General features: G+C 39.5%; 1 protein-coding gene across 1 annotated transcript in view; it reads left to right on the top strand.

Moving 5' to 3' along the window:
• Positions 1-15,334, top strand: part of PRKDC (protein kinase, DNA-activated, catalytic subunit) — a 109,805-nt gene that overhangs the window by 32,925 nt on the left and 61,546 nt on the right. Inside the window, exons 29-39 of the mRNA XM_034429731.3 lie at positions 644-743; positions 1,335-1,465; positions 2,547-2,801; positions 3,318-3,547; positions 5,026-5,234; positions 5,351-5,483; positions 5,948-6,106; positions 7,333-7,536; positions 8,038-8,223; positions 9,264-9,365; positions 10,519-10,686. Coding sequence (XP_034285622.2) covers positions 644-743; positions 1,335-1,465; positions 2,547-2,801; positions 3,318-3,547; positions 5,026-5,234; positions 5,351-5,483; positions 5,948-6,106; positions 7,333-7,536; positions 8,038-8,223; positions 9,264-9,365; positions 10,519-10,686 — 1,877 coding nt within the window. The remainder of the gene's footprint in view (positions 1-643; positions 744-1,334; positions 1,466-2,546; positions 2,802-3,317; positions 3,548-5,025; positions 5,235-5,350; positions 5,484-5,947; positions 6,107-7,332; positions 7,537-8,037; positions 8,224-9,263; positions 9,366-10,518; positions 10,687-15,334) is intronic.

The following is a 15,334-nucleotide window of genomic DNA, read 5'->3' as shown; positions in this document are numbered from 1 at the left end:
TGTTAATTATTTCAGTATTATGTTCTTTTAAGCATTACATTTTAGTAATTTATTTATTACAATTCTAAAAATATAAAACAATTAAAACAAAACATTCTCAAAATAAATAAATCATTAATCATGATTGATCAACTAACAGTAAATCCAAGAAACACAGCCATTGATGTACTCAGACCCAGAACTGAGTACATAGCCAGGTTTTCAAGATTTTACTATGTAAGACTTTTATTACAAACAATCAAACTAAGTGAGGCATATTCAGGGTTTTCTGTTCTCCAAAACGGGGAAAAATGAGAACTATTAAAAATTAGGCTAGATGTTACCACTTTGTGGATTAAACATAGACTGAATCCAATTTTCAACCGGAAATGTGTTCACTATCAGATTTCAGATTACCTTCTCAGACAGAGCACACGGAAGAGATATTATCTATAGTTTTGTTTCTTATTCTCAGAAAACCTTAAAGGTTCCCGACTTAGCAGAGAATAAAAAATTTTTAACAGTCCTTATACAGTATCAGCAAAGCTAGAGAGTAATTTAAGTAATGTGTATTTTATCATTGCAAAACCAACTAAGGGTCATATCTGTTCAAAATTTTACTTGGAAGCAATCACAATATTACTTTTTCTTGATTTGAAAATAGGTACAATTCAACAATGCTGTGATGCTATTGATCACCTCAAGCGTATTATTAAGCATAAAGCATCTACTTTGAACATAAAAAGTACTCGGAGATTGCCGCGGTTAGTATTAATTACTTTATCAATTCAGAGGGAACATCATTACATAGCACTTAGTTATTAGTTTCAGTAATTTTTCTTCTGAGGGAACACTATTATAATCTAACAATATATTTCAGCATTCTATAAACTCTGAATTTGTTCCCTAAATTTACTTGCAACTAAGGTGGGCATCCAGTTTAATTGACCTGGATAAACCTCTGTATCCAGACTTTTGCATACAGATTGAATGTATCTAGTTTAAATATATCCAAGTTACATGCAGCATAGTACAATTCTGTCACAAATATAAAAGATGAAACTCTTGTTTGAACTGATGTGGTATAGGGGAATAAAGAAAGTTACTAATTATTAATTTATTTTGCAGTCAGGAGGAGAAATTAATATTTTAATATTAAGTATAATATTTAGTATTTGAGATTAAAATACAAGGCATGGCAAAAATCTGACTACAGTATAAACTTTTAATGCATATGAATCTGTTGATTCTCTTATTGGTAGAGCATTTGAAATCTTACATTTATATATAAATGCAAAAGCAGAGCAGACAACTGCTTGATAATTTCAGACTTACGTTTTAATTCATTCCTGTAGGGGATTTCCATCTAGATCTATTTGTTTAGAGGATGTTGTCATGTGGCTTTTAAGACAGTGTGGACAACCCCAAACTGAGTGCCGGCACAAAGTCATGGAACTGTTATTTGAATTTGTTGTCTTATTGCCAGGTATGTATATTACAACATGTGTAAATAGTCTATTGCTATCATGATATACTAACTTTTGCACTGTGTTGCAAATTGGAAATTCCTTTTGAAAAATGTCCCTTTTGGAAGCCGAGCAATTTATTTTACTTTCTTCACATCAGGGGTGAAATGCTCCCAGTTTGGACCGGCTTGGGCGAGTAGGTAGCGATGGCGACGGGCAGTTCGGAGAACCGGTAGCAAAAATCCCTGCCCCTGCCCCCCCCATGCCCAGCTGAGCCGTGCGATCATCAGAGGCTTTTTTTCTTTTAAATGCCTCTGACGAGCCAAGCTCTGACGATCCCAGCTGAATTGCCTGCCGATCAGGCAACTCAGCTTGTATCGTCAGAGCCATTTAAAAGAAAAAAAGTTTTTTTCTTTTAAATGGCTCTGATGATCCAAGCTCTGACGATCCCAGCTGAGTTGCCTGATCGGCAGGCAACTCAGCTGGGATCGTCAGAGCCTTTTGAAAGCATTTTTTAACATGGTTTTACATGTAAAAAATGGTTTTAAAAGTAAAAAAAAAATTGGCCACGCCCACCCAGTCACATTTCCCCCCCCCCACCAAGCCACACCCACAGAACTGGTAGTAACAAATTTTAGATTTCACTACTGCCTCACATAAATACATTTTGAAAGTATGTGGACCAGTTGTAATGTTGCATTCTGCATACCATTAGGTTACTTACATTTTATTTATATTGGTAGGACATGTTCTATAGTTTAATAAATTGGCTTTTGCCAAATCAAAGTAGCATAAAAATGTTACTATCGTTTTTTATAATAATTTTAAAATTGTATTATCATCCCCCCCAAAATCAAATCCTTGGAATAATTAGCTCTATTCATTTTATAGACTGTCTAAGGGTAGCAGAGAATATTCTTTATCAATTTCTCTATCAATCCAGGCTTTATTTAAAAATGGATCCATTTTTGGAAATAGTTTTTATAGTTTCCCTCCATTTTTATAATAAAAATATTTTTGGGGGGTGTTTTTTTAAAAAAAATGTAAACTTGGAATTGAATTGCAACAAATTTATCCAGGATCTGTTTGCTTCTCTAACAGGAAACCCATCTCCATTTTCATGGTTGGGTGATGTTCTCCGGAAAGAAGGAATCTATTTTCTGATAAAGAAATTTGAAGGAGGAGGATGTGAGGGTGAAAATGTCTCTGGAATCTTAGCTCATCCAACCCTCTATGAGTTGCAAGGGAACTTTAGTTTGCGAGCTGTTGTACAATGGATGGATATGCTTCTAGCTGCCTTAGACTGTTACAATACCTTTATTGAACAGGGAATGATAAAACCAAATGAGATCTTAGGTAGGTAGATGATGACCTAATCAGTTTGCACTGTGATTATCATCCCAAATCCATTAGAAGAAATTATATAACTACAGATGTGAAAATGGTTCATGTTGAAGTTCATGTTTAATTGCAAATAAGTTATTTTTGATAGAATTTTTATAATCTTTTAACCAATATACAGAAAGTCCAGAGTCCTAACCCCTTCATTTAGGAACACTGTTCCACCAGACCGATTGGCAAGTGCCAATGGGGAATCTTGCACTGAGGTAGATTTGCATTATAGAAGATCTCACTCTCCTTTTTATGCTTTACTTTGCCAAAAAGTACTTCAGTCTTATCATCAAAGAACTTTCCAATTGTATTTTTTCTTCTTAATAAGGTCATTCTTTGGTGCTGGCCATCACAAAGGCCTACTTTTTAAAAATAATATATAGTATGTTGGTATAAATGATTTTTGGAAGTTCTTGTGAATTTTGGAATAAAAAATTGTGATGGATGTATTTTTAACATTTTTTAAATATTTGTTTAAAGCTACAAACACAGGGTCTTCATTTTTAAAATCACTGGAGTTCTTCCTTGGTAAAATTGCCTTGTACAATATATCTGGTGCAGAACAATGTTTTAGCAGTGCATCCAAAGGTGATACGTTGTTGACTCCACAAGAAAGAGAAGAATACAATTATAGCAAATGTACAATTATAGTTCGGATTATGGTTTTTGGCAGCATGATTTTGGAGACTCACCAGCAACATTTCTGGAAGGTAGGTTTGGCTTCACTGCTTTAAGCAAGTTTGCTATTTGCACTTTTTGCACTTAAAGGGTCTTAAGAAATGCATACACTGGCACACTATTTTCTGACTTTGGGACAAATTATTTTTAGAAATTGCGATTTATTTTATTTAGTCAAGTTATATGTGTAGTGTAGGGTTTCCTGCCTAAGCAGGGGGTTGGACTAGAAGACCTCCAAGGTCCCTTCCAACTCTGTTATTCTACTCTATTCTATATAAGATCAACATGACTAACGGTGATGTATAATCAAAGCAGTAACAGAATAAAAAATTATAAGACATATAGGACAGTATTCCAAAGGCAACTCAACAGTAATAAAGAATCTAGATCACAAGACCCATGTGCCCCAATGCTGGAGAAAAAAATGGTTTAAAGGCCTTTAAAAAGGCAGGGAGGGCCAAGACATGCAGATCTACTGGTACTGTTATTCCACAGCGTGGACATGATGATAGAGAAGGCATGTCTCCTGGGTTCTACTAGATGATACTTAAGTAATGGAATTGGAACATATCAACTCTATCAGATCTTATGAGACCAGTAGCAGTAATTGGATACAGACAATCTTGCAAGATCTAGATCCTGTGCCAAAAGGTCCAGCATCTTGAATTGTACTTTGAAGTCCAAATGCAATCAGTGTAGTTTTGTAAAGTAGTGATGTTGCATGGTGTCAAGATGTACCATAACTACCTGTATGACATTGAGATGTACCCATAGCTACCTGTAGTGCCGAATCTTAGACTGCATATACCTTAAAGCCTCATATAGAGCATGTTGCAGTAATCTAGATGAAAGGTAGCCAAGGCATGAGTGAGTAAGACTTCCTGATTTAAGAGTGACACAGTTGGCATATAAGATAGGTTTAAGATACATTTGTGATATAGTTTAGGTGGAGTTAAAATAATGAAAGAGAATTGTGTAATTTTAAAAATGTCTTTATATCCAACATTGCCTTTGTGTGCTGCCTTCTGACAAATTTAATTCAGATAAATGCCTGTTGCAATTTTTATGACACTGTACCAAATGAGCTGAATTAATATACTGATTAAACAGCTCCATGTTGTTTAATACAACCCAGAGAAATATATTTTCCCTATATGAAGATGATGATATTATGAACAATTTGTTGAAAGTATGCCCACTAGATGCAGTGACTGTCAGAGTATAGCAGAACTGTTTCCTCTCGGTTACCTTCAATAAATCTCATAGGTGTTCTTGAAAATTTGATCCAGTTGTTCATCTATAAACATACATAGCTTACATAATACCATCTAATTAAATCCTTTAACTTTTGAAAAAAATTGTATATAAATAAAATGTAGATTGAACAAAATTATTATTTCAGGGGGATGCACACAGAGGTCGTATATTTAAGGGTAAATGTTAAATGCAAATTATAAACATTTCAAATTAAAAGTACTTGTCTATCTCATTTTTATCTTACCATTTCTAGCTGCTTGAGAAAGAGCTGCTTAATGAGAATCTAATAAAACTTCTTGTGAAAACCATTTGTGACCCAAAAAGCGTAGGCTTTAATATAGCTGATGTACAAGTTATGGAAAATCTCCCAAGTATTTGCGTGAGGCTAGTAAAAGCTTTGATGAACTCTCCCTATAATGAATCTTTAGAGAATAGTATCAAAGAAATAATAACCATGAAAAGGTAAGACATTTTTGATTCAGTATTCTAATATCACTGTTTAAAAATGCAAATAATTTTTAGGGTAACATTTAGTGAGTCTGTTATACAATTGTAATTTATTCATTTCTATTTGTTAGCATTGAAGAACTTTGCACTGTTGATTTGTACAATCCAGAAGCCCGGCTGGATCACGTTAGATATGTATCCATTCTTTCTGCCTGCAGACAGCTTCACAAGGCTGGTGTATTGCACTGTACCTTGCAATCTAAGGTAAAAATATATGTATTGATATAAATGGGAGTTCATATGTCTATCATGCCAATGTAACATGTTTGTTAGTCGCTGAACATTAGGCATTCATCACTTACCAAGTATTGTATATGTATCGCTCTTTTAGGGGCATCTAAATGATGCAGTTCTCATTCTTTTAATAGTTTGGGGGATTTAATGCGTTGGAGGAAAGCCATTGTTTTTCCTCAGTTATTTAGTTTAAGAAGAATCTCTAGGTTTTTTTAAAAAAAAATAATGAGAAAGACTGTAAGAACTTTAGACCCTGCCTGTGGGCCACGGCCCACTAATGAACTGTGAGGGGTTTGCAACCAGGCCACAGAAATGGCTGGCGAGCACACGCATCCTCACTTGCGGAGCAGCAGACGTTTAGAAGACATTTATTTAATTGCTTAATTATAAATATGTTTTTAGTCAAATGTTTTAACATTTTTCTCTCCCCAAAGGGTGGCGATCTACATTTCGAAACTGGTTCTAAACTCATGTTAGTAGTGTACAAAAGTATTGCACCAGGAGAGGAAAGAAGGTCCCTTCCTTCATTAGACATCGGCAGTAAACAATTAGCTGAGGGACTTCTGCATCTGGCTTTTGCTTTCGATGTTCGGGTAAGGCCTTGGCCTTGTTGGTGCCATCTGTCTCTTTTCTGTCTTCTCTGTATCTGTCTCTTCTTTGGAATTTAAATGTATTTAAGAAACTTTCCAGTTGCTGATCTCTGTCCCTTGTATAAGCCACCACCCAAGTTAATGTTATATCACATAAAGACAAAATAAAATAACTTTAATTAAAAATCGGCATGGGTTAGGGTTAGGGTTTGCCTTTACCCATAGAGCTATAGGACAGTGCGATCAGTAGTGATATATATAGATACACACACACACACACACACACACACACACACACACACACACACTTCTGGATAGAGTGAGTTCTTTTGTTCGACATAGAGAGGCCGAACTACATACAGAACTCCCTTAGAATTTCCATACTGGAGTTCTGCACCTGAACTGCAGAAGACACCTTTTCTTCTTTACCTTCCTATTTCCAAGCTTAGTTCATTAAGGAAAGAAAAACAGAATCTCAAAAGCAGCAAAAACGTGAAGAATTAGTTTGCTGGTAGATTTTCCAAAGTAGCTACTGCTGCCAAAAGCAACTTGCTTTGCTGGACAGTTGCAACCTACTATGCTGTCATCAGTATCTTGTTCCCCTGGAAGCACTGAATAACCTCCCTACTCTGAATTAGTGATGAAATTCAATTTTTTTTACTACCAGTTCTGTGGGCGTGGCTTGGTGGGCATGGCTTGGTGGGCATGGCAGGGAAAGGATACTGCAAAATCCCCATTCCCTCCCCACTCCTGGGAAAAGGATATTGCAAAATCTCCATTCCCACCCCACTCGGGGGCCAGCCAGAGGTGGTATTTGTTGGTTCTCCGAACTACTCACAATGTCCGCTACCGGTTCTCCAGAACCTGTCAGAACCTGCTGGATTTCACCCCTGCTGTGAACCTAAATATCCCAAAAAGAGAAAGCAGCACAATTGATGGAAGACATTTGTAGATGTGCCACCTGGGTGCCTGCTTTCACCTCTACCACTGTAAGATTAGTGCTTAGGTATCAGTAGAGATGAATTTTGTAAGAAAAACAAAGCAATTACTCTGGGCTACTATTGCTTATCTCGCCAAAGGATATCTGCCTCTGTTCAAATACAAAAGATGGTTCTCCTTGGAAATCCTGATGTGTTCTGTATTATTTTCTATTTGTGATTTTTGACTTAAGAAGATACATGGGAAAAATTAAATGACAAAAAATATTCTTTTGTATTTATTTCCCTTAGTGCACAGAGCTGGTGAGCCTCTTGTTGAACACACTGATGTTATCTGTACCATTGTCTGGAGCAGCCCAAGAAAGTCTTATCAACTTTTCTCATGGAGAATATTTCTACAGACTCTTCTTAGAAATCATTAACCGGGAGTTGTTGAAAAATCTGGAAATTGCTGTACTTGAGCTTATGAAATCAGCTTTAGATAGCCCCAAAATGGTAGTGGATTTTTCCTTTAAAATGTCGTTTAAATTTTTAAAATATTCCTTTAAAATATACTAGCATATTTATTTTTTTAGGTTTTATTTCCCCAAAAATTCACAATGAAACTATAACTGTATTTTAGCTATCCTTCTATTTTTTGGTTCTTTGTTGGTTTTATTTCTGTTGAATTATTTATTTTTCATTTGTTACTATTTTTAATAGTATTTTTTTAGCCTTTTATTACTTTTACCTTAAACACCACTTCTATTTTTAGATCTACTACTAGATCTTCTTGTTACTATTCTATAAGCAATGGATGTTTTGAAAGTGGCTAGAACATTCTGATTTTACATTCTTAGTTTCTTAGAAGTACACTTTCTAACGTTTGGGAAACTTCTAAAAATGTACTTACCAATTGCTTACCTTGTACATTTTGTGCCTCTGTTCCACAGTATAAAAGTTGAATTAAATTAAAATGCTGTCAATATTGTATACTTTCAATATCCTATACTGCAGGTTAGTACAGTTTTGAATGGTATGTTGGATCAAAGCTTTAAAGACCGTGCTACTTGCAAACAACAAGGAATAAAACTAGTAGCTGCTATTTTAAAAAATTGGGGACATCTTGATCACTGGTGGGCCAAAGATGCTTCTCCTGAGAGCAAAATGTCTGTTTTGACGCTATTGGCTAAAGTTCTGCAGGTAAACATATATATATATATATTCACGCATATATATCTACCCAGCCTCCTCTGGGTAATTTTCTAGGGTTATAATATCAAATTTGATTTTGGAATAATTATTATTTTTAAATGTCGGTGGTATTTCTACAGCTATCCAATATTTTAGCCTTGTTTCTTCCTTTTCTATGTTTGGTTTAAAAAAAGGTAAGTATGTTGTAATCGGTTGTAATGTCATTTCAAGATACTGTTACAAGGTAAAAGCAGTATCCCATTCATCACCTTAATTTTTGATTTGCTGTACTTCTAATCATGATAAAGTGGTCTCTTTCATCCTAATAATAAAGGCTAATGTAGAGGTCTGGTTGAGGACACTTGAAAATTGAGATTACTTGTGTTTTTAGGTAAGACTATAGTTATATCAGGCTACCTTGAGAGAATTCTGGGTACTTAGAAATGTAAAAATGTTCAGTGTGTTCAGAAGTATTAGACGTATATTTATTTATTTAAATATATTTATTCCCATATCTGTGTATAAGTTGCTGTATTATCATGGCTGTAGCATGTTGATCTTCAGTCCGCCTTTCTAAGGATCTCAATATATATGGGATATGGTCCTGTATAAATATTGCAACATTACTCCCCATATTAACTATACTTATATGATGGATGATTCACAATTGAAATTGCCAACTTTTCCTGCACTATGAACTAAAATGACTCAAATCTTCTGTCAGTTTGGTTTATAGTATCCAACCTCATTGTATAATTGAGAGTGTTTGTTATTTGTCTGCATATATTTAGAATTGGGACTAATATGAAGTTAAATAATAATAAAATTATATCTTTGAAAGAATGCTTTGATTTTAATAGGCATTATGCTGCTTTTTTTTGCATTTATTAATGTAATTAATGTGACAGTTCTTAAGAGCTCTACATGACACAAAAGTATAGAAATATATTGTATATAGAAATATAAAACGGATACTGTAAACTTTCCTTAATGAAATGCTTACTATTCTAAAGTGTATTTTAAAATATAAGTTCTTTTATGTTTTCAAGATCGACTCTTCGGTGTCATTTACTCATCATGAGGCATTTCCCCATGTTTTTAAAACATACACATGTCTGCTTGTGGACCAGAAGTTGGGTTTAAATCTCAAGGCAAGTGCCTTATGCATGCTTATTAGTGTAAATGAAGAATGTGTTGCATAGAGTGGCCATTTAGCTTTATTCAGATTAGCTAGAAACATTGAACTGCAGTGAGAATTATTACTATCGTTATTTAATGCTGCCTGACTCTCAACCACTCTGAGTTAAGTCTGAGGATGCTTCATGAAAATTGTGCCAGTATCACTATTTAAGGATAAATATTCATATATTTACTGTGGATATCTGTATTGAGGACTTTTTTTGAGTAAATGAAACCCAACCCCATGTAATCTGTTGCTGGTAGATAAACTGAAGAGAATGTTGCAGGATCCTATCTGGGTCAGTCACTGGGACCAGAGGTTTTGTCTTCTGAGCTTTTTGACTTGTGTTGGAGCCCTTTTTCAGGGAACTTCTCTCTAGCCACACTGGCTAGAAGTTCCCTGGGCTCCTGCATGAGTCCAAAAACTCATAAGACAAAACCTCTGGTCCCGGTGACCGACCCAGATTGGATCCTGCAGCATTATCCTGAGACATGTATATTCCCCTTCACTTGGGAACAGAATGTTGTTAGCAGGGGAGAAAATGAGAACAACCTCTGACTGTTAAATAGAATTAACAGGGTTAAAGATTTCTACAAAAATATCCACAAGAGTCTGTCTTAACCATATGAGAGTAGTTTCAGCTCTCCTTTGTAATCTACATTTCTTAGCACTTAATTAAAAAACAAGAAACCAGTTTTGGAAGAAACAACAAACTCTACAGTTAACTAAAGCTAAAGTTGCCAAGACCATTTCAGGTTATGATTTGTTTGTATGGATAATGGTCAAATGTATAAGCCAACTAGACTTCACAAATTATTGTTTGTTACATCTGAGCAAAGATTATGGTGTAGCCTGTTGCTTTTATACTTTGTTTTCTCAATCTTAAATGTTTACAGTTTACATTGGTCCAAATGCTATTCAGAATGTTAATTAACCAGAGTTAAAATTAAAGCTTAAAACATTTTCAGATTTCAATGTGAAAATTGAAAAATCTTAATCTGACCAGAATTTACTGTTCTTATCTTGTTGTGCGTCATTTTTTCTATCAAAGTTTCTCAAAAGGCAATAAGATTTTAGATTTAACCAGATCTACAATGACACATTGTAAATTGTATATATTTCAGAGTCAGGCAATTATTATTCTGCCATTCTTCACTAAACTTGTTGGAGAAGGACTTCGTAGCCTTAAACATGCACTTGATCAACTTGTAGCATATAATTTCCCTTTGACATCAGATGAGTTTCCTAAGGGAACTTTAAAGTACAATAACTATGTGGATTGCGTAAAAAAAGTAAGTGAAAAAAATCTAGAATGACTTTTTGCACAGTTGATTTATTTCTATCATATTACTAATTTTAAGTCCTAATTGATATAAAGCAAATGGGCATTGGTCTTACCTTAAATGCCAGATTTCTTGAGGGGGGTGACATTGTCCAGATGAGGGTTATATCAGTCGGATCTGATGCTGGCTGAGTCATAACTTTTGACCACTCCCCTTGCTCCGCCCCTTTCATGCTCAGTTTTGACGAAGGAAGGCCACCAGAAGTATCTCCAACAGGAACCACCGTTATCAGGAGGAAGTAATTCGGTCCAACGGGACAACTGGAAAAAAACTACTGAACAAGAACAATAAACTGTACAGGCACTGAGACAGAGGGAGGGGCTGGACAATGTCACCCCCCTCAAGAAATCTGGCATTTAAGGTAAGACCAATGCCCAATTTCCTTGATGAGGGTGTGACATTGTCCAGATGAGGGACATACCAAAGATTTGGCTGTCTCAAGGGCGGGATGTCGAAGGGCCTGGAGAGACCCTCGCACGATGCACCTGCTGCAAAACCCTCCTGCCAAATGACGCTTCAGCAGAAGCAAAGGTATCTATCTTGTAATGACGAATAAATGGCGAGGGGGTAGACCAGGTGGCTGCCCTACATACCTCCTCAAGGGAGGCCTGAGTTGCCCAAGCTGCTGAGGTAGCAGCACTCCTAGTGGAGTGGGCAGTAATGCTATTGGGAACAGGAATCGCCTGGGCCTGATATGCCGAGGCGATGCAAGCCCTGATCCATCTACCAATTGTGGCAGAAGAGACTTTGAGCCCTAGGGAGCCTGGCAAAAAGGAAACAAACAAAGCCTCTGACTTCCTGAAGGGAGCAGTCCTTTTGATATAAATCTTTAGGGCCCTCCGTACATCTAAGGTATGCCACCTTCGTTCCAAGGCATGAGAGGGCCGGGAACAGAAATTGGGCAAAATAACCTCTTGGGCCCTGTGAAAGGGGGAATTAACCTTGGGAATAAAGGAAGGGTCCAATCTCAAAATAACTGTGTCCGGCCGGAAAACACAGAGATCCTCCCTAACTGAGAGGGCTGCCAGCTCCGAAATGCGACGGGCTGAAGTTATGGCTATAAGGAAAACCACCTTAAGGGTGAGAAAGCGAAGGTGAACCGTGCGGAGGGGTTCAAAGGGAGTCTCAGTTAAAGCGTTAAGGACCTTGGGCAAATCCCAAGTAGGGTATCTATGAATCGAGGAGGGCCGCAAGAGCCTGGCTCCTCGCAGGAACTTTTTTATCACAGGGTGCTGAGTGAGTGGTCGGCCGGATGGACTGGACAAGGCCGTAGACAGAGCCGCCACATGTCTCCGAAGGGTACTATGGGCCAGACCACGGTCAAACCCATCTCTGAGGAACTCCAAGATCTGGGCAGGTGAGGCTGAAACAGGATCTATCTGCCGGGAACGGCACCACCTATAAAAGGCGAGCCAGGAGATATTGTAGAGTCTGACTGTGGATTTACGTCTGCAGGCTTGAACAATGTGAATCACCCTATCTGAATAATTGTCCTGCCTTAGACGGGCCCCTTCAAGCGCCATGCAGTCAGTTGGAGCCACTGAGGGTCCGGATGAAGAAGGTTCCCCTGACGCAGTACAATCTCGTCTGGTGGAATCCTCCAAGGGTGAAATGTGGAGAGACTGACCAGGTCTGCGAACCACGGACGGCGTGGCCAGTGGGGAGCCACGAGGATAATTTCTGCTCTGTCGGCGATGACCTTCCGAATCAGGGCCGGAATCAGAGGCAGCGGTGGAAAGGCATAGTGAAGACCCGGCGGCCAGGTGATACGGAGAGCGTTGACCCCTTCCGCCCCTGGCGTCGGGAACCTCGAGAAGAAGCGAGGAAGCTGATTGTTCAGGTGTGTGGCGAAGAGATCTATGGCTGGGATGCCGAACCTGTTGCAAATCTGATGAAATATGTCGGGGTGAATCTGCCACTCGCTGTTGTCCACCTCTGTCCTGCTCAGGAAATCCGCCTGTGTGTTTTCCGACCCCGCAATGTGGTCCGCTCTGATGGAGAGGAGGTGTTGTTCTGCCCACTTGCCCAGGCGAAATGATTCCTCCATGAGGCGCTTTGAGTGGGTGCCCCCTTGACGGTTGACATGTGCCTTCGCCGCCATATTGTCTGTCAACACCAGAACATGACGGTGTTGCACGAACCGGTGAAAGTGCGTGAGAGCGAGACGAATGGCCTTCAGCTCCAGCCAGTTGATAGGGTTGGCGAGGTCTGATGCAGACCAACGGCCCTGAGCCACGTGTGATGCAAGATGAGCCCCCCATCCGTGAAGGCTGGCGTCTGTAGTGAGTACAAGTCGGTCGTGAGTCATGAAGAGACACCCCTTGTCGAGAGAAGGCGATGTCCACCAACCTAGCGATCGCCTGACTGAGAGTGGAACTTTGACTGTTAACATGGTGTGAGCTTGGCGTTTCTTTTGAAAAGGAAGCAGGAACCACTGCAAGTGGCGAGCGTGAAGGTGTGCCCATGGGACAATCTGGACGCAGGAGACCATCTTGCCTAAGAGCTTGGATAGAGTGGCCAATGGAACTGATGGAGTTCTGCGAATGAGAGCTACTAGGTCCCTGATGTCTGACCGTCGTTCCAAGGTTAGGTAGACGGTCCCCTGGGCTGCGTCTATGATGGCGCCAAGATGGGTGATCCTGGTGACTGGCACTAACTGACTTTTTTTGTAGTTGACCAAGAACCCATGGTTGTTCAGGGTTTGAATCGTGAGGTGTAGGTCGTGTAAGGCTTGCTCTTGAGAGTGAGCCTGAATCAGAATATCGTCCAGGTAAGCCTGGATCCTTACCGGTTGTTGTCTCAGGTGAGCCGCCACCACCGCCAGGACCTTTGTGAAGACCCTTGGTGCAGATGCCAGTCCGAAGGGAAGAGCCCGGTATTGAAAATGCTTTCCTGCATAGCTGAATCGGAGATACTGTCGATGCTTTGGCAGGATGGGAATGTGAAGATAAGCCTCCATGAGGTCTATGGAAACTAGAAAATCGTTGGGACGAATCCCTTGAAGAATAGAGGTTAGTGAACACATTTTGAATCTGCGATACACTATGTATGAGTTGAGATTTTTTAAGTCCAGAATGGCTCTCCACCCCCCTGACCGCTTTGGAACTACGAACAGGATGGAATAATACCCCTGTTTCCATTGATCGTGGGGGACCTCCTCTATGGCGTGAATCTGTAGTAGGTGCTGAACTGCTTGGTTCATTAATTGACGTCTGGATTCGCTTTTGGAAGTTGGACATTGAAGAAAGCGGGTTGGAGGCCTGGAGAGAAATTCCAGGGGGAGGCCGAATTTTACAACTGAAAGAACCCAAAGGTCTGAAGATGACCTTTCCCACCTGTCCGCGAAGAGGGACAGGCTAACCCCCTACTGGAGGATTTGGTAGTGAGTCACTTACGACTGCGGGACTGGCGGAAACCAGAACCCCGAAAGGACCGTTTGGGCTGGAATTGTCTGCTCCTGTCCCGAAAATATTGACGGTCCGAGGATCGACAGGATCCCTGAAGATATTCCTGCCTGGAGGGGCCTCCCTGGGGGTAGGAACGAAAGGAAGGCCTTCTGTAATATGGAGAGGGTCTTCCTTCAGCCCGTTTGTATGTTGAGGGCAAAATTTTTCGCTTGTCCCGTGTCTCTACAAGAAGAGGGTCAAGTGATTCCCCAAATAGTCTGTTTGCAGAATATGGAGCTGCAGCCAAGCGCCATTTGGCCTTAAGGTCAGCAGGCCATTGGCGAAGCCAGAGCATCCTGCGGGCTGAAACTGTAGAGGCTAAGGCTCTGGATGCAAATTTGGCTGAATTCAAGGTTGCATCAGCCGAAAATTGAGTGGCAGCAATGATTTTATTAATATCCTGATGAAGGCGAACCTCACTGGGGGGTACCCTTGCCTGTAACTGTTGAAGCCAAAGGATGGTAGTTCTATTAAAAAATGAGGCTGATGAAGCTGATTGAATTGCCCATGCCGAGGCCTGATGGTTCTTTTTAAACAGAAATTCTAACTTTTTGTCTTCTGGCCTTAGACCTTCAGAAGTATCCCCAGTTACGTATGAAGAAGAAGAGGAAAGGGCCGCTACAGGACTGTCTACAGGTGGAACTTGCAAGAGTTGAGCAAACTTTGGAGCAACAGCATAATATTTCTTATCTGAACCATGTGCAGATGCCATAGTTGCAGGCCCAGCCCACTGTTTCTTTACCACGTCTATGAACAGTTGTGGAGTTGGTACATAACAAAGTTCAGGGGGGGGCTCAGAAAAAGGTCCCTGTAGTCCACCCTTTTGAGCCTCCTGCATCTCTTGAAAGTATTCATCTTCCTTTAAGGCGGCTGTTAAGCGAGCCTTATGCAATAAAGACTTGAATTTATTGGGGGGAAATAATCCTGTAAAGGCAGGTTGATCTTGGATTATCCCCTCATCATCTGATAGGTCAGAATGTCTCTCTTCCTCAAACACAAAGGCTTCACTAACTCTGGAGGCTGCAGGAGAATGAGAGCCAGTAAGACTGACTGCAGGAGAAATTCTAATACGGGCAGATCGCTCTGAAATAGCAGAGCCAGAGTGGTGACCATGAATATTGGCTGCCATTCTAGAAGCAATGGCCTGTTCA

The sequence above is a fragment of the Pantherophis guttatus genome, chromosome 3 (assembly GCF_059756535.1).
Source record: "Pantherophis guttatus breed Tessera chromosome 3, ASM5975653v1, whole genome shotgun sequence".
NCBI classification, from domain to species: Eukaryota; Metazoa; Chordata; class Lepidosauria; order Squamata; family Colubridae; genus Pantherophis; species Pantherophis guttatus.
This window is presented reverse-complemented; position numbering and strand designations above follow the sequence as displayed.